This window comes from Toxotes jaculatrix, chromosome 9 (assembly GCF_017976425.1).
Source record: "Toxotes jaculatrix isolate fToxJac2 chromosome 9, fToxJac2.pri, whole genome shotgun sequence".
NCBI classification, from domain to species: domain Eukaryota; kingdom Metazoa; phylum Chordata; class Actinopteri; family Toxotidae; genus Toxotes; species Toxotes jaculatrix.
The window spans coordinates 29,002,292-29,028,708 of record NC_054402.1 but is presented as its reverse complement, the minus strand read 5'-3'; the positions used below and the strand labels follow the sequence as shown (position 1 = coordinate 29,028,708).

General features: G+C 42.1%; 1 protein-coding gene across 4 annotated transcripts in view; it reads right to left on the bottom strand.

Annotated features, from left to right (window-relative positions):
- Window positions 1-26,417, bottom strand: part of fat3a (FAT atypical cadherin 3a) — a 92,213-nt gene that overhangs the window by 39,653 nt on the left and 26,143 nt on the right. For 2 of the 4 annotated variants that reach the window (XM_041046150.1, XM_041046151.1), the window contains exons 3-8: window positions 17,242-17,303; window positions 13,890-14,204; window positions 13,354-13,564; window positions 11,609-11,677; window positions 7,533-7,672; window positions 948-1,223 (exon numbers count right to left, since the gene is read on the bottom strand). In XM_041046150.1, the coding sequence (XP_040902084.1) occupies window positions 948-1,223; window positions 7,533-7,672; window positions 11,609-11,677; window positions 13,354-13,564; window positions 13,890-14,204; window positions 17,242-17,303 (1,073 nt within the window). Of the gene's footprint in view, window positions 1-947; window positions 1,224-7,532; window positions 7,676-11,608; window positions 11,678-13,353; window positions 13,565-13,889; window positions 14,205-17,241; window positions 17,304-26,417 lie in introns of all 4 variants that reach the window. The other 2 variants (XM_041046149.1, XM_041046152.1) reach the window with 2 other exon arrangements.

Here is a 26,417-nt window from a genome sequence, read left to right as displayed (position 1 = left end):
GTTTGCTTTTCTGTTGCTGACACGCCACTGTTTATACAATATGGTCAAAATAATGTTAAATCATTGAGAAAATGATCAAATCCACTCCTTTTTGGAACCATATTGCTTCGTCATAGTTTCATGTAGAAACGTAGTTGAAACTACTATTTCTCTCATTGTGATGTGAGTTAAGTTTTTTAAATAAATCCCCTCCAAGCACACAGAGTGCTGACCCAAAACTCCCATAGACTGCCATGTTCTTAGGTCAAGACCAGAGATAATGGGAGTTTTTAAACTGTGACAGCCCCTATACTGTAAACACTAGGGACATATAATACTTCAGAGTCTTCAATGAAGTCTTGTGTTGCTCATGCTGAGCAACACAAGGACAGGACGTGTACTCTTCAAGCTATGGGGACATTTTGATGACAAGTTTTGGCTTATACGCTGTTGTCTTCAGGGAATACAGAGTGGTTTGCCAGTGTATTCACATTCTGGTTCAGGGGGCCCAGTCAACATAGCAACCAGTGCCCCAGCAGTATATGAGCAGAAGCGGACTCTGATTGGCTAATTCTGACTTTGATTGGCCACTTAGATTAATTAACTCCTAGTCTCACGGGGCCATTTTACTGTCGGCAACCTTGTCCTCCTCTAGCATGAAATATCAACACCGCTGATGCTGATGATATTAACAAGGCCTTGATACCTTTAGTGACTCAGTTACTGCCATCAGAGCTTGTTATATTATCACCCATACCACAGCCTGAGGTGCTAGTAGGACTATCAATGCCAAAAAAATCACCCATAGTCCCTCAGGTACTCCTGGATGAGTGCTCCATCCACTTGTACAGATACCCATCATTTGACAGCTGATTATCCTGGATATACACCAATATAAGTCACTGGCAGACACAGTGACCTAAATTTTAGGCAACTAGCAGCTCATCTTAGACCAAAGTGTGTCTTACAATGATGGTGAGGATGTGCTGGGCACAGGCTTCGTGGTCCAGCCTCTGAGCAGTATAAATGGTGCCCAGGGTAGGGTGGATGCGGAACAGACGCATGCTGCTGGGGTCTATGGAGCTCTGTATAGAGTAGGTCAGCCGGTGATGCTCATCACGGTCTGATGCCAGAACCTGGACGACCTCAGTGTCAGGTGGTGTATCTTCAGAAATGGTGACATCATAGGTTGATTGGGAGAAGACGGGTGCGTTGTCATTGTTGTCCATAACAGTGATGTGAACCTAGAACATGAGAGGCATTGACAAAGACAAGGAGGAGAGGAATGAATAAAGATATCATTGACTGAGTTCTGTTATCCAGGTCTTGATGTGCAGAGTAGTTCGTCAAGCAGACATCTGCAGATATTTTCGATTTGAGCATTTTACCGTGGCTGTGAACATTTAGCAGATATGTTGAATATGAACATTTCCTACTCATGTTGATAACAAGATTTAATTTTGGCATCATTACAATGTTCTACAAAACCTATTTGCTAATGCAGATTAGTTGTGTATGAATGTAATGTGTAAGAGACAGGGTTAGGGATCCAGTTGTCCTTTTCTGTCCTCATTACTATTCTAGTTTCTAGTGCATGAATCTCTTAGGCATTATCAACCCAGAAACAGTGGCTGTACAGCACAACAATGTACAGTAGCAGGAAACAATAGGATGAAGCCGTCAGCTCTGTCACTGCTGTTATAACAGAGTTTCATCTCCACAGGGACACGAAGCTTAGTTGTACACTAACTAATTTTCTCTCTTTGAAAAATATATATCAATTTGTTTCAATAAAATGACAGCAATTGGTGTATTTGTATGATGTGATAATGTGGAGTTCAGCTTTACCATTTATATCACTGTAGTGTCATTGGAATTATGCAGCAGACCGTATTCTGGACGATAATGAACTCCACTGAATGTGTGTCATTGTGCACACTGCAGAGAAGTCATGCAGGGTGTTGGTGTTGTGTGTGTGTGTGTCATGACTCATGGAAGGTTCCTGAGTCACAGACAACTGCTGAAGAAGCCCAGCATGACTCAGGAAAACACAGAGGAGAGGCAGAGACAGACAGGTACTGAGGCAGACAGAAGAGACAGATAGGAAATGAAAAAGTAGATTTAGTCTTATCAAAACATTTGAGGAAACTGGGATGTAGCAATATGTTGCAACACAGAGAAAATAGATCGGAGGAAGGTAAATGATGTGTGTATGAACGCACAAATTTAGTTCTTAATTATTGAAATATATGAAGCATTTAGTGAGGCTTTACTTGTCTCATTTTAAGACCAAAATATATCAACAGGGAATGAAAGGCCAATCAAGGACATCAATTACATGGATTCAAAAGTACTTGGCCAAGATGAACAGTAGCAGTATATCTACTTAATGTAATAAAAAACTGTCTGTAGATTTTCAGGGCAAGGGTGGCAGGGTGTCAGCCCTGGTTCAAGTAAGGGGCCAAGGCTGGAATCCAGGGGCATCGAGATACAAGCTGCTGCTGCTGTAGTGAGGCGCTAAGCAGAGGGGAAAAAAGTCAGATCTGGTGAGGTCTGGCTGGTGACAGAAATTGGCATGTCAAGAAGAAGAGGAGGAAAGATCTGGGAAGAAAGATAGGCAGACTGTTGCAAGGAAGGGAGGTAGAGAGGGGTGACAAATGAAAGGAAACTCCAACATACAATGTCTTTAGTGGGGCTATAGGCAGTTCTGTCCCAGATATCCATGGTGCAGGTTTTGATCAGCGTCAGACTTCACCTAATGATATCACCACCACAACACTAAAGAGATGCAGCTGTGTCTTTAACATCTTTTTCTTTGTGATACAGAGTTACAACAGGCTAAGGCATAGAACTGGAGTTACAGTCAGGTAAATAATTTAGCTTTGCTTCGTTACAGAATGGGAGACCACTGTGCAATCAGCACTGCTTCCTTCGCTGTGATAGACAGCAGTGATCATGGCGAGCAGACAGTTTGTAGTGGGAATGTGTCGGTTAGGGATGTATTATGTTTAAGAAGACCTTTTGCAACTTGCTTAATGTCTAATTATCTTCACTAGTAAAAACCTCTAGGAGCATCAGAAACCTACAGGACAAAACACAAGCAGCTCAAACTGACTATTCACAGTCCCTGCAGTCTCCTGGTATTGGCTGTCACATAGCTACAGTGTAGCTACAGTTGTTATGCATAGGCGCCATATCTCTACCACAACCACTTAACTCATCTGCCCTCTCTCCACTTAAGTTCAATGTACTTACTGTCATATTCATGAAACCACTCTAATACGACTTTAGCCTTGTGATATGGAGCATTATGCTGCTGGAAGTAGCCATTAGACGATGGTAAACTGTGGCCATAAAGGGATGAACATGGTCAGCAACAATACTCAGACACATTCAGACCATGACTGATTGGTATTAAGACGTGAACCAAGATAACCTCCCCCACACCATCACACCACCACCACCACCAGCCTGGACTGTTGACACAAGGCAGGCTGGGTCCATGGATTCATGCTGCTGATGCCACATTCTGAGCCTACCATCTGCAGCCTCAGCAGAAATCCAGATCCATCAGACCAGGCTATGTTGTTCCAGTTTTGGTGAGTCTGTGTCCACTGCAGCCTCAGATCTCTCCTCTTGGCTGACAGGACCGGAACCTGACGTGGACCTGAGGCCCAAGTGCCTCAAAGTTGGACGTGTTGTTCATTACAGAGTGGTTATCTGAGTTACCGTAGCCTGTCTGTCAGATCTAACCAGTCTGACCATTCTCCTCTGACCTCTCTCATCAACAAGGTGTTTCCATCCTTTCAGAGCTGTTGCTTCACTGGATGGTTTTTGTTTCTGGCTCCATTCTGAGTTAAACTCTAGAGGCTGTTCTTTAAATCCCAGGAGATCAGCAGTTTCACAAACACTCAAACCAACAATCATGCTCAATCATTTCTTCAGTTCATTGCGCCAACACTACAAAGATGCACAGAGTTCTTGGCGAGAGATCAGTGAGGCAGCCTCCTCGTGATGCAGCCAAGAGGAGGCTGCCTCACTGATCTGTCACCATCTATAATGGCAAGGTTTTTGCACTTTGTTCGAGTGTGGCCATTTGGAATAGGTGGAAACACTCAGGCCTTTAGACATAGCTGGAAAGCACATTGTATGACTGAATTGCTATGACCTAACACTGAACACTTAAAGAGTGTGATATAATCCAGACCAACTGAGTAAGCAGGGCAGACAGTGGACACATGTAGTTCTGTTTACACTACACTAAGTGTTTGCATAAGAGGGTGTGTTCACACATGTACATTTGGCACATATGGTCTGCAGTATAGTCCCTGTGGTCCTAGATTTTGGGCAGCACACAGCCGTCTGGCAAGATGTCTTGATGAGCCCAGACAAAATTTACTCACATGGATCCTTGCAGCTACGTGGATGCAGAAAGTACAATTTCAGCTAGATATATACCGTACAGTCCTTCAGTGTGGGAGAAAACCCACAGGAATATAGGAGGAAAGTTCCAGCCCCTTAGAGGAAACAAAAGATCAAGGCTAGATTCAAGCCCACGACCTTCTCGCTGTGAGGTGACAGTGCTAACCACTGAGCCACTGTGCTGACTATACCCCTGCCAAAACACACCAACTGAACTCTGCAAGGATTACAAAGTACAAAATAGCAGCAGGAGCGGGATTCGGACTTAGTGGGGGAAGAAAGTGACAATGTGCACTATACACACATCCAGAAAAAGGAGCCTGAGATTTGTACTGATTCCTATCCAGAGAAAACACAAAGAGTAGTGAAGGGAAACGGAGACAGGAGTTGAGTGCTGCCAGGCGGTGAGTCTAAATTTAAACTCTGCTGCAGCAGTCGGCCTTCTGTTGTTCAACTGTGGAGACATTCCCTGGTGGCATGACGCCATGCTGACTCTCCATCTGGGAGCCTTCCGCCCAGCTTACAGGTGTGTGTGTGTGTCTGTATGTGTGTGTGAATAGGGAGTGTGTGAATGACAAAATGGAAAAAAAAACAAAAATAAAAACCATTAAAAACATTCCAGCGGCATTACAGTTTAAGAATACCAAAGACTATGGCCTACACAGTCACTAAAGAGTTACATCAACACTGCTCTGACACAGCATCACATGAACATTACAGGCTTTGTCTGAGAGGATTTATTGAACACTTAACGAACTGAAGTGCAATGCACATACAAATAGTGAATAGCATTATTAATATGCATGTTTTTGGTTGACATCTTTCTGTGATGAAACCCTTAATTATATATTATTACTGTTAGTCACTCCTCCAGAATCTTTAGCCAAAGCAGACATCTGGTTTGTTGGTTGATATTATTAAGATACGACTGACCTGGGTTCATCCATCCATTTTCTACACCACTTACCCTCTTAAGGGTCATAGAGGGGGCTGGAGCCAGTACAGGTCTCCAGTCTATAACAGGACCGACATATAGAGACAACCATTCACACACATTCACACCTGTGGATGATTTAGAGTCACCAATGAACCTAATCTGCATGTCTCTGGACTGTGAGAGGAAGCTGGAGAACCAAGAGGGAACCCACGCAGGCACGGGCAGAACATGCAAACAGTGCTAACCACTGCACCACCGCGCTATCACTGGCCTCGGTTCAAATTATTATAAATTATTTAATGTGCAAAGGTGATGGTTTTTTTTGTTGTGCGTGTGTGTGAACGGGCTGCACTTACACCTCTTTATCATTGTGTTTACAATGTTTTTCTGTTCTACCTCCTGAGCCACAGCCACCCTGCATGTGTTCTAACAAGTTCGTGGCATAGCTGCAGGAACATGTATTTCATTGTAAATCACATCTTGACACGTGATGATTTGTCAGCCACACAATTCATGAAGTGTCAAAACCAGCAGGGAAGCTATAGCATACCTTATATTTCCTGAATGCAGACCTATAAAGCTGTGAAACAAACTGTATCTAACTGAGCTGATAATAGTAATGTAGATATTAAGCCTGATGTTGCTGATGAAATGAAATGGAGCAGAAGCTGAGTCAAGTTAAATTAAGTGGAACTAACAGGAAGTAGATGATGAAAACTCTCAAACTACTAATAACATTTCAAACTTGCAGTATAAAGAATAACTTTATATGAGGCCAACGTGTCAGGGTCATCACAAACTCCTAATATGTAGGAACACGGAAAAAGAGGATCTCCTTTCAGGCGTACACAGGAGAGGGTTAAAGGGCTGAGGTCCATAAAAGAAAAAGGCAGTGTATATGTTTTTGTATGTGTACACAACACAAAAACATTCTCCAGAGAAACCTGGAAATTACTTCAGGGATGGCCCCTGTGTGACAGCACGTTAGACAGCAGAGTAGGGGCCACCATGACAGACAGACGTGTGAGGATACAAGAGCAGTGTAGGATAAGATGAATCCATGTGACTGTGTCACTGGATACAAACAGAACGTATGAATATGTCTCTTTTCACTGTCTTGATACTCAGTTTACGAACCTAGCTGTCCCTGAAAATGACAAGATGAATAGTGTGAGTGTGTGTGCATGTGTGTGTTTGTGTCAGGAAGAATTAAAGGTGGTTCACTCATTACTCATTTATGTGTATGTGTGCGTGTCGGTGTGTTTCTTGGTCAAATGACATTTTCCTGGTTTCCTTATTGAAGCATTGTATACTTTTCTCCTTTCTCCCATGCAGGCTCCACATTGGGACAGCTGACTGAAATAGGACAAATCTAAGTGTTGTTATTGGACCTGCTTTCACAGAGGATTGTGTGTATGATATCAACAGAGACCACGCCATGTCTCATACCAGTGTTAGAACAGAGCCTACTGTCACCTGTGGCGCCTATCTATTTGGCTATCAGTCACAACAGTATGATCTACTTTGTAGGCATGAATTATAATATCACTCAGAATAGTGTTAAGATGTTACTACAATCATCCATTTTTAGGACCCACAGATGACTTTGAATTAAAGGATAAATCTGACAGTGAATATATTGTGGTTTCTAAGAACAATGTGATCATAAATAATAGAAATGATAAACCAGATTCTCCTTTTGATAGTTAAGGTGTTCAATAAATGTCAGATATTCCTAAAAAGAAGAACATACAGGATATACAGTAAGAAAAAAAAATTCCTGCTCAGCACATAAAGCAAACTTTAAAATAAAAATGGTTTCCTGTACTGCTCGCCCTCTTTGAATCTGCCATCCCTGTAATATGTAAATTAAAAATTCCTGATAACGTAATGAAGATAATGATTTGGTCAGAAAACTGGGGCCTTTCTGTGTGGTGTCGGCATGTTCTCCCTGTGCCTGTGGGTTTCCTCCGACTACTCCAGTTTCCTCCCACAGCTCAAAGACATGCAGGTTAACTGGTGACTCTAACTAAATTGGCTGCAGGTGTGAAGGTGAGTGTACCCCACCTCTCACCTGAGGTCAGCTGCGATCCAGCCCCTTTCGACCTCATGGATAAGTACCAGTCACACGTGCTACCTCTGTGGCATCTCACGTAACTTACAAAACAATGAAAGGTTGGTAATTAAAGGTTACCTGTGTGTATGCAGTGTTAGTGCCATCTGTGGCCTGCACCGTCAGGTTGTAGAAGGAGCGCTGCTCAGCATCCAGAGGCTTGGCGATGATAATGGTGCCCACGGCCTTCTCTACGTCAAACACACTGTCGCTGTTCCCACCTGCTCCACAGAAGGAAGGTCAGACAGGAGGAGGGAGAGGCAGAGTGTCACACACAGTGTCAATCATACAGACATACTCTGAACGCATACCAGTTATGATGAATATGTGAATATACACACACACAAACAGAGTTTTATTTATATATCAGTGGTTTTCAGTCATGTGCGACCACATGTTGAAATGTCTGATATTCATTTAAATATATGCTGTGTAGAGTAGTAACTGTACGAGCTCACTGAGTGAAGTCAGTAGCTACAGTGATCACAGACTGAACAGCACATGACTGGAGACCACTGCTGCACACACACTCTTCACTGATTTGTCTTAGAATGTGTGATGGAGTAGAGAAGAGGACGCATGGCTGCTGACAGGGTTAAGCCCCCTCCCCCCACACACACACAAATAGACACAACGGCTCCACACACCTGCAAATAAACAGTCAAAAGCACAAGAAGCATGAGCACTGGCCATGCAAGCACACCAACAACACAAACCATCTGTGTGTGTGTGTTCCTATTACTGTCTGCACTGCAAATGTGGTCATTTAATTAAAAACATATGGCGTGTACAGGTTCAGCATGTGTTTGTGTGTATGCAGACTAGGCATTCATTACAACATCAGCACCCTACAGCACCCAACAATCCAATGATATACTGAAGTGGAAACCAGTGCAGTATAGACAACCAGCTGTGCTGGATTTAATTTCTTTGTGCAATGAAAGCACATGGCTCCACTCACTGCATCACTTAGTTTATAGAGACAAAAGTTCTCTGTTGATAATGTTGATTTCACTGAGGGCAGGGCAGGGAAGTCTGATGAAGTACTGTGGTCTTACTGCCTTGTTGTATTTCTCCTACCACAGTATCAGTGCTATGGAGGATGAGGTAAAGCTGTTCTGTAGGTGGAGCTGTGATGTTACCATTCAGACACCAGGCCTTAATTCTCATTTCACCACCCACATTCAGTTAAAAGCTTCATTTAGTCTCAGCTGGACTGGGTCTGCTGGGTGTTAGTAGATAGGGTGTTATAAGAATCTGCAGCCGCGATCTGAGGTCTACATGCTAAATGTCTACATGTCTGTGTGTGTGTGTGTGTGTGTTGTTGATGTACCTCAATGAGTGAGATGAACTTCACAGTTTGGGGTTCAATAGGATTTCAGAAGGATTTTATTAGAGCTGAACACTGAACTAAACCTGCTTATAGAATCAGAGTCTGTTTAAATCTCGTATACAGTCTAATATATTAATATTCATAACTGATCAAAGTTCCAGTTAATTATTATATTAATGACTTTTATTTTAATTCTGTGACCAGTTTTTGTAGAGCAGGATTTGCTGTAATGTTATGTAAATTTACTTGATAGACACACTATGCTAATAACTATACACCTGTTAAGGACAACACAACCATTCTGATCCACAGACACACTTTGTCACTTGTGTTACTGTAATAATAGCATTGGTGACAGTACTGCTGCAGGTCCAGAGTATGAATTCTGTCTACAGCCCTGGGCCTCTCCTGTTGTGATCATATTATCTTGCATTGTATTAAACTGAAACTCACTAGGTTAATGTCAGTTTTTGCACAGTGACCTGAGTTACGCTCTAAGTCAAATGTTCTGTGTCATCAGTTTCTTCTTCAGTAAGTGACTGAATAAATTATTTGTTAGCGTCTCTGCACTGTTTGTGACTGTTGCCATTGCTACACTGCCTGCCTGCATACAGGTTTCATAAAAATAAAAGTCTGTTACAGGTGTTCAGACTGCACTGTCCTGCCAGGAGTGTGTTGGCACTGTCTGCTGTTCCCTAAGCAGCTCCTCTGCCCTTTGTGACATCCACTCCAATAAAGAGACCATCAGAGAGGCCTCGTGTGAACCTGGAGGAGGAGGAGGAGGATCCATTTGAGTGCAGCTCTTTAATGTTAGCTTCACAAAGGCTTGATGCTGCCAATGACCCTACAAACTCGCTCACAGCTTTTTCAACAGACATGCCATGAGTCACTTAAACATCTTATTCATGTATGTAATCAGCTGCCGGTTAATTAACTGAAACTGATGGTGTCTAATTCAACAGTCCTGCAATTACTTCCAGCTTCATGAGGGTTATAATGTTCACTTAATGTTCAGTTGTTGAAACTGTTTCAAAGAGGAGCTGATTCAACTGTATGATTACTTTGTTGCTCTACGGTGGTGTAGCATCCAGCCCCATCCATGAAACAAAGACTACACAGTGTACATGACAGGCATTATGAAGCTGTTTGCTGTGTGTCACACATTGTGTGTGTGTGATGTTCTGACCCTCATCAGCTGTCCCGACACTGGAAAAGTCAGCCTGTTCTGGGAATTACTCCAGCCAGGAACCTCCAGCTTTGTGTAGCAGTGTGTTTCACTGGAGCATCTTTCTCCTAACTTGAAATGTGCTCAGAGTTGGTGAATATGGTATGTATTGTTATTGAATCTATAGTAGCTGTCTCAGTGCAATTCCAGGAAATGCTACTGCAAAAATCTGCAGATTTTCATGTGTAGCATCTTTTGTTGAAATGCCGGATTGTTCATGGGGGCAGCAGTTGTACACAAATGGAAAACAATACAGAAACACACACAAAAAATACTCAAGATCAGCCCAGCTGCTGATATCCAGCTGGTTCAGGTGAGAAGGATCAAATCAAACTGTAAAAAATGAAGAGTGACCCCAGGGTTTACTTGATATTTTTGCCTCCACTTGTGTTTGGTCAAGTTATAAGAATCTTTTTTTATTTTTAATTTATGGACTTTTGTCCCTGAAGAAAAAACACAACCATAGCAATGTTGCAGTCACAACAGCCCTCGTCTAGTGTGAATTTAGGACTCACTCCAGCCTCTCTTTGTTTCTTCACTCTACAACATAAGGCATTCTCCTAGTTTTCATCTAATGTCTGATTAATTTTTCTTACATTTCATTGTTTCCCGTGTCTTCTGTAAACCCCTCATTACATTTATTTTCTGTTTCTTTTTTCTCCCCCTTTGTCTCCATCCCCACATCTGCTTCAAGTCATCTTTTCCAAATTCGCACAGTTCATATTTTCACTTCCCTCTTGCTGGCTGTGAGCTGTGGTATTGCTGTGCTGGATGATCAGTGCTGGGTGTGCATTACTGGGTGCTGGGCTTTAGACAACGGTTGCTGGGTGCTCTGTGTTTGGTGATACTGCTGGATGTGGGGTGGTAGAAGCTATGTTGTGCTTCTTCACTCCCAAACCTGCTGCCCAACAGTCAAGTGCTTTCATTAGTTTAACTAATGGGTCAGCAGATAGTGGAAGACTCCTGTGCGTGTGTGAACCTGCCTTTGAAAAGTGCTGCTTGAAGGCATGCATTAATTCCATAAGGAATGTGTGTACAGGTGCTGCTAACAGCAGGTCATTAGACAGAGCCGTCACCCAGGTAACCTGGGGGTTGTTACCATGGGAGCAGAGTAAAAAGGTTGTGATACCTTTTTACCAAGCCTGCATCACTTCAATTAACCTTGGCTGCAATGTAGTCCATTAATGTGAAACACACACACACGCGCACACACACACACACGCACGCAGGATAAACACTGATACAAACACGCACACACACACACACACACACACACACGCACGCAGGATAAACACTGATACAAACACACACACACACACACGCACGCAGGATAAACACTGATACAAACACACACACACACACGCACGCAGGATAAACACTGATACAAACACACACACATCTGCTCAGGCTGAGCTTGTGTCTAGTTTAATTCAAACAACTAATCACAGGAATACATCAGCAGCACCGATGAGAAGCACAGTGGTGTATGATGAGCGCCAACAAAAGAGAACAAGGAAAAGGAAAGAAAAAGGAAAATAAAGGAAAGGAAGTGGAGAGAAGACAGCAAAAGAGGGGTAGTGAAAGTTTGAAGCGAGATACCTTCTGAGGAACAGTTCCTGCCACAAGCGCTCTGCAGAATATAGAACATCTCACGGAAAGACCTGGGACCTTCCAGGCATGAAGCATTAAGGAGAGAGAGGAGAGAGAAGGTGAGACAAGAGGGACAGACAGGCTCAAGGAGGACGACAGGAGGATGACGCGATGAGCAAAGGAGATAAGGAGACAGACTGAGGAGACAGGGCAGGCACAGAGACAGTGGCTGCTTCCAGTGAGTTGAACCTCGATTAAATTATTCGTAAACCTGATGAAGTCAGCTGAAAAATAACTGTAGTAGTAGGAATTTTGTTATATCAGGTATTCTGTGAGAGAAAACTTTTTAGTCGCCTAAAACACCTGGGTTTTACCACACTGATGCCACACTGATGCTGATATTTGTGGATTAAAGCTGCTGACACAAATTTTGAGGACGTTTAACCATTTCAGGACAGTGTTCAGTGTTTAAACCATCAGATAACATTGGTATAAAATTAAATGTGATATCTTGATTTCATAAGCTGCTTGGTGACTCTAACATTTGAAAATAGAAATGTTTCTCATAATCCCATGGTATGTGTGCACATTGCACACAGTGCATAGTCTGTCCTGTGCATACTGACCTCTCTGCTGTTTCTTGTACTAATGTAGTGCAAAATTATCCTCCCAGGATCAATTAAGTTTATTATTATTATTGTTGTTGTTATTGCTGTTGTTGTTGCTGTTGTTGTTTACTATTTTAAAAAAATCCTAAATGAAGAGTATGAAGAGTAAAGTAAATGAAGATCATCCACAGAAAGAGTGAGAGATGGACACAGACATAAAGAGAAAGAAAGAAAGAGAGAAAGAAAGAAATGGACAGTGCTATGGAGAGCCAGAAGCACGGGCCAGAAGGTATCTCCAGCTGGATACACACTGACTGTCACTGCTCAGTGACAACAAAAGGAAAGATGGATGGTGCATTGTGGGAACCGCGTTCCTTCCTGGTCGTCGTTGTCCATCTAGTTTGGATGGCTTGGAGTCCACAGTGCATGCATCACGGCTGGAGAACTGTCAGTGTACATGTACAACTGAATGGCCTTAAAAAAACTAATAGAATTTAGAATCAGAAGTACTGATTATAAGAATTAAGAAATCACTTTTACCACACTAGAATCGTCACCATACATAATGCGTATAAATTGAGCTTAGTGTGCTGGGCATGACATAATCTGGTTAAGCCTTTCAAGTGGGTGAAAGTGAACTTTGACAGATCAGAGGGATTTAAGTGTGCCATGTTGGGCATTTCCCACTTATAGGGGAATGTCACACTGGCTTTAAAATCTGTCAGAATGTTCTTTATGGAGAGCGAGCTAGCACCTCCTCTAAGCACAAACTTTTTAAAAGGAAATTAATAAGACATGTATAATACTAAATCTCTTAAAGGGATAGTCCCTTTAAAAAGGAGTCTAAGGATAACAAGCACAGAGATATTTTTGTTTAAGTTTTATCTTGAATTCATGCCATAGTCCACGTTCTCGATAGCTTTGTCGACCTGGCAGCTGGAGAAGCTGTCGTCATGGTGACAGGGATGGGCAGAGCATAACAGACCATGCAGCAAGGCCACAGTACCTGAGCTGCACCTCATATACACCAACTCACACCATAACGCACACCATGCACCGAGCCTGGGCACACGCTCGCTCACACTACACAAAGCCCTTCACTGGTTGAGGGACAGACGATTGTCCTCACCCACAGGGGGATTTTACCTGTGACGTCAAACCACAAAGGGGCAGAGCTCTGCTGCAGGGATACCACACCCACGATCTCAGCCACCTTGTCATTTTCCATGACTGTGAAATTGTAGAACGGCTCATCGAAGACCAGTGGGAGAGACGAGGGAGGTGGTCGACGGATCCACTCGATGTGCAGGCGAGCCGTGGAGGACTTCTGAGGACGCCCATTGTCTGTTGCTTTGATCTGACGAGTAAAGCACACACGTAAGATTGTAAAGTAAGGAAAAGACTCACAAAAGAACCAGTCACACAGAAATAACGTAAAGCAAAGAACAAACATGCATGGATATTTCTGAGAACTGAAATTCTTGTTTACACGTAATGTGAAGTGAAACTTAGCAGCCACAACCCAAAGTACTACAGTATCAGGGGATTAAGTAAAACCGTGGAGTACATCCAATGCCACTGATTTTTCAAATGTTTGCAATCAACTAAACTAATAGATTCGGCTAAAAATGGCCTGGAGCATGCTAGCAGACATGCTACATAATTGATGAAAATTTGCCCACAGTCAGGATGTCGTAGCTCCCTGCAGTGAAGGCCTTGCGTGATGACACCACTGCTGTCTTGGGGTCTATGAAGAACTTCCCGTCCTCATTGCCATCCACGATGCTGTAGGAGAGGTCGCTGTTGGGCCCCTCGTCGTGGTCGTAGGCAAACACCCGATAGATGGGCTCGCCCTTCTTCTTCCGCTCTCTCTCTGGAAGTTTGACCTGGTAGACCTTCTCGGGAAATGTGGGCTTGTTGTCGTTTTCATCCAGTACCTGAACCATCACCCACACCGTACTCTGTCTGGGACTAGGGCCACCATCTGACACCAACACCTGCACGTGCAGAACGTGAGAGATTCAGTACAAACACATACACAAAAACAAGGGTCCAGTTCAAGGAGTGGAACATTCTGAAGGTGTGTCCCTGGAGGACCTGAGGGCTGGGCTGAACCTGTGGCTCCTCTTTAACTTGTAGGGTAACAAATTACGTTTGACTGATGACCATAAGTCTGACATGGTAACATGATATTTGCTGATGCAAGTTGATGAGGATCACCTGAAGAAACACTGGTATCTAATTAACAGTGGGCAGTCTAGTGGCTGAAGTTGGATGTAGCCCGGAGGATGCTATGATGGTAGGCTTTTCACCCTGCCTTCCACTGTGGCCTTTCAGAGCCAGCAGAAACATCTTTTACTTTAAGACATTTCACACAGACAATTGAAAGCTCATAAAATGCTTTTACTCATACACCTCAAAATAGGACAAGCCATGGAGACCTAAAACAAGTAGTAAATTAATCAAATCGTGGACTGACAGAAAGGACAATGGCAACAATTACTAAAGTGTCTTTTAAGCTGGATGTCAACCATTCTTTGGCTGCAGCTTCTCAAATGTGATGCTCTGCTACCTTTCTCAGTTTTATATCACTGTAAACTGAATATCTTTGGGTGTTGGATAAGACATCTGAGAACATCACCTTAAAGCTGTTATTTGAGCATATATAATCTACAATGAAAAAAGCTGTTACTTTCAGGACTAAAAATATGCATCACTCTGAGATTTTATAAATTACTGGACAAATAAATCACTGACTAAATAAATGAGTAAGCTGTTACTATGTAAAACAGATGCAACAGCTGTCTGTGTTGATTCTATCCTGTCAGTCTCTGACTAATGTGATGAAAAGTAAAAGAATGCCTTTCCTCTGTCTGACAGTTAATTCATTAAGCCTCTGTACATCTGCAGTCATACATATGGTGATGACTGAGAGGTGGAGCCAGCCAGTGAGAGCGACAAAGCACACTCTTCTGTATTGTCCTAAATTTCTATTTATTTTGCTGGAAGTGCAATCACTCTCCACCTTGTCACGAAGTTAAGCTGCAGCAGTCGTCCATCTCCCCTTTACTCATGGTTGGCTTCATTTAAGAAAACCATCTGTCATTTTAGAAAACGTCTGACATGAGGAGCTGCAGTGTTTGTGTAGAAAGAGCCATCCGTAAACTGGCAGGCTAACAAGGTGACTGTGGCAAACACGAGGAGGAGAGAACATAATCATAGAAAATAAGAAAGAAACATGTATTTGTCTACATGTCTGTGTGTAAGTCTGTGTGTGTCTGCGCTGCTGTGGTGCTGTATAAATGTTAAAACAGAGGCCGTGAAAGCCCAGAGCCAATATCTGTGGACTATCCTCTAACTGAAGACAGACAAAAAGCCATTAAATTTATTCTTAAATGTCGTCCTGTGTTAGTTTCTTTACACGGCTACTCACCCTCTGTCCTCTAGAGCTCAAACTGAGACAAGTTTTGTTTGTGTCCCATGATCTGTCCCTCTGTTCCCCTCAGGCCCTGTCTCCTGCCTCAGTTCACTGTTCCTAGGCCATGTTCCTCCTCTTGCTATCTATGAGATGTCCTCAGACTGGTCTCACTTGGTGGTCTCACTCTGTGTATTTGACTGAAACTGTTTTCTTCACAGCACCAACCTGTCTTTTGTGTCTGCATTTAGGTCCAGAACCAAACAAACAATGTGAAACAGTATAGACACACAATGTGCACAAAACAAGCAGTCTTCACACACAACACCGCGTGAGTCATGAGAGAACCAGTGGCACAATTTACCTCTAATCAGGGTAGAGCAGAGGAGAGACAGGTTCCCATTATTGTCTAATAGAGACCAATGCACACACACACTCGTCAGACTAGCTCTATTACTGAGCTAATGCAAACGTCACTGTGTGTGTGAGTGTGTGTGTCTGTGTGTGTCTGTGTGGAGGAGTGGAGAAGACGTGAGTGGTGATTTATTCTCTGGATTGGAGAACAAACTCAGGGGTAGCACACACATCGGGTATTGTGTCAAAGGAAAGAACATCAGTGCACCGTCCCAATACTTATGTCGCTGTGAACACTTCTAATCCTTGCTTTAAGAAACATAAACATATCTCTCCATTATATTTAACAAAATAAGGCAAGATGCTCAAATGTTTGGGAAAATAATCTTTCCTCAAGGTTCATGTACCATCTTTTCTTACTGTCCTCATTATTTGCAGTTAATTCTCAGTGCATTGGAGATGAGTTTCGTCTGAAAACAGCTAACATCAGATAGTTTTACAGACAGACACATAACTTTGTAAGCTGTTTCTAATTAAAAGCAGTGCAACAGGTCAAGCAGCTAAATCATCCTGTTTTACTAATGAGGAGCTCCAGTGTGTGATTCCACAGACACAGGTTGTTTAATTAAGATTTCACATTAAACCATTTCTCCGTCTTGTCACACATTTCGTCCTTGTTCTCGGTTTCAAAGGGAAATTTTTTATTTAGTTGTAATCTTGTTTTCGTCATGAAAAAAAAACAGCTTGTTGTCAAATATTTTTGGTCATAGTTTCTATGAACAGAATCAACACTGGCCTAATCACTAATCACTGGGGTGTTTCTGCGTGTGATCCCAGCTGATTTTGCAGTGTTGATCATGGTCTTAAGTCTGTGTGGGATTCTCATCATCTACCCTTTGTAGCCCTGTATACAACCAATTGTTATGATGTGACAGTAGTTCTATATATACTGAACTGAACCATCCACAGGCTAGAGGGATATGAACTTACTGTTGAGTCATTGCTGAAAGACAAAAATATGGAAGACGAGTTCATTTTAACAGTCTCTGAGAATCAAGCAGAATCCAAAGCATGTGCAGTTTCCATGTCCAGCTTCAGCAGTATATGACCGTGGAGGTAACAGCCTTCAGAGCTGGGTCCATGTTCTACCCCCTGCTGCCCCCAGCACTCTGAGGTTTTTAGTTGTCCTCTATCACCTACTGTGTGTCAAGCCCATTAGTTTGCACACACACACACACACACACGGTCACACACGGTGTCCTCACCTCTAAAACATGCTCTGTTTGTTGTTCACGGTCCAGTTTCCTGGAGGTTGTAGTGATCAGACCTGAGACAGAAAACAGCAGAGAAAACAATTAGAAAAGAGACTAAATACACACACACACACACACAGACTGCGGTGCCACTAAGCCAAATGAGCAAAGTGACATGGTAATTAGTTGTGGATGTCAGACACGATGACTGACTTGTTCTAATTTACATGAAAAGAGAAAGAGACAGAGAAACAGATGCAGCTCTTTGTTTATTAATTCATAGAGCTTAGTTAGTACTTCTGATGTCACTACACCCTGTTATCTTCTTTACTGCCCTCAGTGGCTGTTGGATGGGAGGGTGGTAGATAGCCCTACGCTCCTGCTTGAATCAGAGGGGCAGGGCACGGTGGTGAGGGGGTTGGGGGGGGGGGGTTCACATGCTCATGAATCACAAGTACTCAGTCAGCAAGGTTGGTTGGTCATGATATCTGGCCTTGGAAACATGCTTTCTCATGGTTTTACAGATGGAGAGAAGTTTAAAAAAAGGAAATAGGCATTAAGACCTAAGACAAAACATACATACAGCAGAGCCATAAAACATATTCAGATGTGCTGATATAGCCTCACGTCCTCTTCACATTTCTAAAGGAAGTTGTAGTTGGAAAGCCACTGGTCTCAGTTGGTAAACTGTACGTTGTGGAGTTACTTGTGGTGGAAGCTGGTTCTTTTCTAGAATGATGCTGAAGGTTATCCACTGAGACAGAGAGTGACATAGAGATTACACTCTGCATGGAGACAATCTCACAGCCTTCTGATTGGCTGACAGTGAGCTGCAGGCCGTTCAGAGTTCAGTTGGTGAGTTTGCCTCTACAACCAAACAGCAGAAATAAAGACGAACAAACAATGAAGAAGTAGTTTTAAGTAATGTTATGCTCTGCATTTAACTGCGCGTTGTTTTCAGTTATTGGAGCAGTCATCATGATATCTAATAACCGAACTGTTGAAAAAATAAAAAATAAAAACAATAAAACTCTACCCATCCAGCCTGTTTCACTCCCACAAATTATATAAAACATCAGTCGTAGAATCCTGCAGATGAAATAAATGGTATATATCATCTTTGTTAAGTGCACACATGCTTACACTAGGGCTGGGCGATATGGACCAAAAGTCATATCCCGATATCTTCAGGCTGAATATCGATTTACGATATATATCCCGATATTTTTATCACAAAGTGAGAGCAAATGTTCAGTCAAAGTCAAAGCCAAATATGACATGTCACATGTCACGATTAATTTATTTAACCTCTATTTAACAATCAGTTTTTCAACAGAGACGAGGCCGAAATAGCAGCATAAAGTTGGAGACAGACAAAAGAAAATAAAGAAAAACTAACATTTTAATAAGTTTTTGTTTAAAGTAAAATATCTGAATACTGCTTACAACACTGCACTCACCAATAGCCAAGTGTAATATGTGACCGAAGCACTGCATCCTCAGCCACCCATTCAGCTCTGGAAGCGGTGCTGAGAGCTCCGGGTTAGCAGCTTGCTTGGATCAAGGATCACAGTGCAAGTTTTAACTATATCGATATATACGATATGGTCTAATTTCATATCCCATTTAAAAATATATATCGATATATCTTTTATATCGATATATCGCCCAGCCCTAGCTTACACTAAATGATTTAAAATGGCTGATTTTGAGTTATGGAGCCATTGAAGAGGACACATCACTTCTCAAATTAAAATCAGTGAGATTAAGTTTGGACTGCTTCTGATTTCTGATATTGTTAAACCTTCCCCGCATTTTTCCTCAGTATACGGTTTTACCAGCTGATTAATATTCACATTGTGAATTAAGCCAGCAATCCCTGCTATATCATTTCTTGCCACAAGGTGACGGCGGTGTACACAACTGTTCATTTTATGTTAATTTAATGTGTGTTTTTATGTGAAGCACTCTAATTTCTTTGCTGTAAAGCACTTTTGGTCTCTGCATCAGAACAAGTTTTCTGCCGCACACTGTACCTTTAATATTTAATTGATTTCCCGAACACACTTATTATAGTTGGTTACGTAGAACAGTGGGCTCAGTGCATGTTCATGCGAGGGCAGCAGCAGCACCAGGGGGCTCTGAACTCCACAACAAGACAAGTTGATCCTGGCAGTGGTTAGAGGGTGACTGATTCTGAGATGGGGATGTAAATTTGAGGATTTCCACATTCTTCTAAGAGCCCTGCAACAGCCTTTTTGAGATTTGCTAGTTCTCCTTTGTCATTTGGTCAGAACCTGAAACGTTGCCAAAAATAAAAAAAACTTTCATGAAGAACCTGACAGGACAGATGGAGACGACACAGAGAGACAAAAAGAATAGAATGACGAGGATGCACAGATGTGTGAGTGGAAAAGACCTGGAGGATTACATTAAATCACAACATAATACTGGCTGTTTTTATGGTTCTTTTTCTTGAATACATATTCTACAGAATGTAACAACAGGGTTTGTATTTAAATATTGAAGGACTAATGAATGATGCATACTGAGCTAAACAGGCTGCGGCCCACAGACAGCGGCATTTCCCAGAGGATCAGCCTCATCAGTTCAGTCACTGCTCACACTCTTCCTGTAGCATCACCTTCAGACCAAAAACTGTCAACTTTGCACACAGGTTGATCTCCCAGCATTGTGGCCACATTAGCAGTGTTTTGTGATACCTTTCTGGAGCATTGTAGACATCATCCGTCATCTGTACGGAATGTGGACTGCATAGATGGGAACTAGGCCTGTGTTGAAAAAAATGGATTCTCCGATTCTAAATCGGTTCTCATTTTTTTTTCTAAAGATCGATTCGTACGTGCAAACATCTATTTTTTTAAATACATTTCCCCCGGTGAACTTTAACCCCACTAGTCGCGTCATCGAATTAACGCATGCATGTGTGGTGTGAAGCTATCCAAACAATGAACATGTCGTCGGACAGTAAGCATAACGTTAGTATTGTGGAAATACGGCCAATCTCAGGAACCACATGTTGCGACATTACCAACATCTCATGACCAAGCCGTCCACTGGGCCGCAACAGATGAAACTCCGGCAAACCCTACAACTACCTGCCAATTCTGCACGTTCTGTCAAAATAACAGAGGCGATTGCAGGCTTCATTTGCAAAGATATGCGCCCGTATTCTGTTGTCGAATATGAGGGCCTCAGGCAGCTAATGGAGGTAACAGCCACACTATGTATGTATGTATGTATGTATGGAGGAGCAAGGCAGCATCTTTTCCATACTCCAGACTGAAGCAGTGGTTGCGGTGGAGGAAAAAGCATCTAATGTAAGTGATAATAAAAGGCCTTGAGGAAAAAAATCCAAGCAAATATCTCTCTCTCTCTGTCACACACACACACCTCTGTATACCATACACATTCTCTCGCAACTCTCTCACACAGCAAGATGATGATGATGAAGCTGATGGAGTGGAGGAAGAGATGGAACCCCAACCCCTGCACCTAACCCCAAACAATCCAGTGCCTTGGAGTCTCTCCTTGGGGAAGCCTACAGACCAAGAGAGGAGGGAGCACTGAAAACTTTTTATTTTTTGTTTGCACTTTAATAGGCGACGCCTTTCTATTTTCTATTTACAGGTTAAGTTGAAAATGTCCAGTTTACATGTTCGCGCTTTAAAGGCAATTGAATGTCATATACTTAGAGCACTTACGCTTCCTAAGGTACTGTACGCTTGAGTCTTATTTACATGCAGTATGACTGTTACTTTGGAGCAAGTAACCAGCACTGTTTACATTTACACTGGCTGAGAATGTCTTTGTTTTTCATGTTGATACATGTAATAAAAGTAGACTTGTATTCAACAGTAACAGCTTTTGCATGAATTCTTAATGTCATATTTTTAATAATGCACCAGGTTAGTGTCCCATTAGCAGTCCATTGGTGCAGCTATAGACACCTCTGGCATTCTGTTTGCTGCCCTGGATCTGTTGGATCTGGTAATTCTGCCCCACATCATTGTTTTTAGCATAACTACACATGTTACATTACTCATGTAATTCAGGTAACAGCTCAAAAAATGGTTTTAATAACATTTACCTGAATCAAGATTAGATCGGATAGAATCGAATCGAATCGAATTGTGATAATCGATTCTGATTCTTGAGAATCGGAATCGAATCGATTCCTGAAATTTGACTTGATACCCAGCCCTAATGGAAACCTCCAGAGCAATTATGCACCACTGATGTGATACTGCTGGTGGGAATTTTGGATCAAATCTATTTTGCTGTAAATATTTGGTGAGCACATTGATCCCAAAGGAAGAAAACCTTTTCGATTCGATTGTCAGTTTTCTGTCTTCTGTCAGAACATTAAACAGTTTAAAGTGGACTGATGCTGCTTTTACTTCAGATGAATACAAAGTGTTATTAATGCTGATCAGTACTGACAACCTCTCTACTCACCACTTAGCTGTGGATTGTTCCAGTTAGAAATACAACCTGAACAATCAGAGAAAATTACCATTGATTAATGAGAACAAAACTGCTGTTTTATTATTTTGCTTTATTAGCAAAGACTGACTGACACGCTAACAGGCCCTGAGCGGCTGACTCCAGCTCCTGGTATGTTAGTACCATATGATTAGCTCTGACAAAGAACAGAATGTGACAGCACTCAACAACTACACTGCACACACACACACACACACAATTGTACACACGTCAGGGATGTATTCACACATGTCTAGAAACTATTGTCTCTCTGTGCATATCCAGCTGTTGCGTGATAGCGTCAAAGTGACGGATGAGAACACACATACAAAAAAACCCAGATTAACACCCAGAAACTAACACACTAAAACACACAGGACCACTGGACACAAATGAATATTATTGCAGTTGCACACAAACTCCCACAATCCAAAAATACACATAAAGACACACAGAAATTCATGTTCTTCTGTAATGAATATAATAAAATCTCACAGAATGTGACCACATTCAGACACAAGCTCCTTCCTCTCACCACACACACACACACACCACACATCACACCATCTGTTGTGAAATGCCACCCTGACGGAAACCTAATTAACAAGAGCCAACGATGTGCCTTTTACACAAATACAAACAAAATCACACTATTACATGATGCACCATTGTCTGAGTGCACAAGTTTCAAACAGCTGTAGTGAAGTTGAGTCTCAGCCGCAGTGTTGTGTGCATTAGCAACACTGATCACATGAGGAATAATGAGCAATAAGTGTTGGAGGGTGGAGGGGCAGGTGTTGGACAGGGGCACAGCAGCAAATGTTTCCCTTAGGCCACCCTAACAGGTGTGTGCGTCGTACCGTGCTGTAAATGAAATTCACTAATGGACCAGGAACCAAGAAATGGGATTAATTGAATTCATAAAATAAATCCCTGCCCGTTGTAGATGGCTGTCGCCACCTCTGTCTGTGGCTGCTCTCAGTGGGGAGAGAAGAAGTGTGTATCACTATGAAGCAGGACGTTGCTGAAGAAGAACAACCTTTTTATGAAGAAATCAAGGCTTATGCTGATCATTTCCTTCAGGAGAAGTAACCCTGCTTAACACCAAGAGAGCCTGTCCTCTCTCTCTCTCTCTCTCTCTCTCACACACACACACACACACACACACACACACACACACACACACACACACACACACACACACACACACACACACACACACACACACACACACACCTGCTCTGTACTGGGTCTCTCCTTTTCTCCTGGTGTGTACCAGCCTTATGAATGAAGCAGGAGCCCATTAGCAATGTGATTATGCAACATTAGCTCAAACGCCCTGTCAGCCAAGAGTTTAATTGCTGTTGTAAGATTGGGAATGACAAACAGGATAAGAGGCCCAGGGAAGAAATCAGGGGGTAGGTCGGGGTAATAGATTTGACACATATGCCAAAAAAACTGAGGACAAGATGGGGGAAGAAGGCTTGAGGATACATGACACCAAGCGCTTTAATCACTGTGAAAAGAATTTAAGTCAGTCATAGTAACTGTGTTCCTCCACATCCACTCTCATTATATATGCTACCCTCTACCATTCCTATATGATTAACTCCACAGTGTAATCTGACACAAGATCACCTCAAAGTAATACTGTAACTGTACTGTAGCCAGTAAAGTACTTAATTGTAAGAAATAAAATGCTCATGGAACAGACAGAAGAATCAAGAATGAATCAAATAGAGCAAAGAAAATGTCTTAGGCTCAGAGTCTGACTGTGTGTTAACTGGCAGCCAAAAGCTTAATTACTGCTGTGAGACTGGGAATGATACAGAATGACAAACAGCACCAGAGACCCGGGCTGCTGGGGAGAGCAGTTCAGTGACACAGCAAAAAAATAGGATCTCTTGCATAAGAGTCAGACAGTCTACATGTCCAACACTCCCACCTCCACTCCCCTTATACTCTCCACCTTGCTACATAGAAACTACTTCCACCAACGACACTGAACAGAGGCACTGGATGTAAATCCTGGGGTGTGGAATCATCCAATATGGACAGAATTCCTATGATGCAGGCTGCATGTGCTATTTAGATCAGTTTAATTGGTGAAAACAAACCTAAATAAAAAAATCACACAAACTCCTTTAATTCATGATTTGTTAGTTTGTCTCACTTTTATTTTAAATTCTTCAACCAGCAGAAATATCTGAATGAACAAACCAATGTATAATTGGTCCAAACATCTGTCATCACAGCAGTTTGCACGCTGCATGAAGGCCTTCGGTTTCAGCTGAGTAACTACCTTTAAAGCCACCTGAAAGCTGTAGCTATTTGTTCCATCTGCGCTTTCACCTGTGGTTACGATGATTTATTCTTACACAACAAGCACCAGGCTGTTGCAAAGTCACTACAAAAAACCATGTGGTTGGCTATAACTGGTTACAGAGTTTCCCTTTTAATGCAGTAGAATGATCAGGCAGGCAGGGTGAAGATGAGACATATTCAGGATGCATGGGACAGACAGTACACGTCAGCTGAAAGACTGTTGACCCTCTCTCTATGAGTTAAACTCCTTAAGATGTACTGTGTCTGTTAAAGCTGCAAATTATTTCACCATGGTGGAACATGTCAACAGAGTCGGATGAAGTAAAGACCAACCTCTGCGGCACAGTATTTAGCACACAAGAATATTGTGAAGTACTTTGTTATGAGTCACACTTCTGTGTGAAAGTAAATGCTCTTAAAAGTTTTCAAATCTCGTTAGTAATGTGCATGAAAATGTGTGTGTGTCGGTGTCTAATCCACACGTCCAGACGACAAACACTTGAAAGAAAGTATTTCATTTGACTACATCATAACTTATATTGTCATAAAGTTGCAACATTTGCCATCATGTGATTCAAGACTGGAATTTTGGTCACATGATAACACGTATTTGGAAGACACCTGCGAGAATATCAAAACCAGACCAGACCAAAGCTGCTCCCAGAGACTGTCTGCTCCCACATACAAGCACCTGTTATCATCTGACTAAAGCTTCATACTTAGGTCACGTGATGCCAACTGAGCAAATTCCATTTCCTAATGAAGGTCATTAGATGCGGTCGAAAGCTCCATAAGAAGTGAATAAAGAGCCTGAATACAGAATATGTTGCTTAGCTATTTTTCCCAAGCTAATTATGCCAGTCATCTAGAGGATTAGGAGGATTTAATTTGCAACTGGCCAGGGGGAAGACAGAGGGAAATAGGGGGGGAGTGAGAGAGAGAGAGAGAGAGAGAGAGAGAGAGAGAGAGAGAGAGAGAGAGATGGCCTGATAGGTATATCATAAAATTGTTTTCATTAATCAATGTAAAACTTTACACTTTGATGTTCAAGTGAAGACCTGCTGGTATTCATTACACCAACAGTAAATAAAAATTCATCATGCCTCAAAAGTCCAAACCAAGTCAGTGTAGAAAGGTGTCCAAATGTTTGTACATATCGCTATTATGGTTTAGCTGCTTTTTTTTTTTAAAATAAAAGTAACAGTGCATTAACATTTAAAGAAAGTCTCACTTTAATGTCTCATTAAAGCCTAATTTTAATGTCTGCTGCAGTGCTTGGATTTACTACTGTTCACTTCAAAAATCAGCAAAATGTGTGGTTTGATCAGTATGGCTATGTGGTATACTTCAGTGTGTTAACATGTCTAATGTCTGAGTGGATCCACACAGACTCTGCACCAGCTGACGTGGTGCATGCAGGTAACGTGGGCAAAATTATTCAGTTTATAATGTAAGATCAGATGACTATAAAAACTGATTTTTTGGGAGAGTAAAAAGCTGTTGTGTGATGTGATGGATAAAACTTAGCTGGAATCTTGGCAGTGAAAGTAGAGATATTATTCATTACAAGAGCAAGAGAGGAAAGAGAAAAGAGGAGGAGGATGAAGACAGGAAGGAAGAACAGAAGGGGAATGAGAGGAATAACTAAAGGTATTTAACTGGTAGAATTTATAAAGACTCAGGTCTCACACAGTGGAACACCTGATGAGCATTTAGATACATTTACTGAAGCCTGTGTAATGAATGGAAGCTTTAAGACTCCCACAAATTTACTAACAGTCTAACCCTGCATAGAAAGAAGAGGCAAGCTGACAGCTGAGTGATGGTACACCTGACACACATCACAGTCTACACTGTGTTACACTGTGTGCTGCACTTTAGCAGTGACACCTGTACACCCATGCACTGCACCAGAGACAACCATTAAGGAAGACACAATGAGGACTCTGAGAGTTTAGGGACCAGAGGGGGTCGCCTTTCCTGACCTCCCACAATTAAAAGATCACACGGACATGAAACAGAGCCCAAGGATCTTTCTCCTAAAAACAGATCAGCTCTTAAATTGTCAAAGGAATTTATGACCAGCTCACAGCTCAAATGGATAAAATCAATGGGAAGAAGCAAGCAAAACCTCCACAGAGTGAAATGAAGCTCAAGATAGCTCTGATTGATATTTGACTGTTGTTCCCCTCAGAGAAAGCCTCTGTGTTAAAACTTTTCGTTCTCTATTCACATTCCAGGTTGGTTTAACATGAATAAGTCATTTGACTGTCCAGAGTTAAAGTTCCTCTCATAGGAGCACCAGTACCTGTAGCAACATGTGAGCACCAAGGCAGCACTTCAGTCCCTGGAAATCG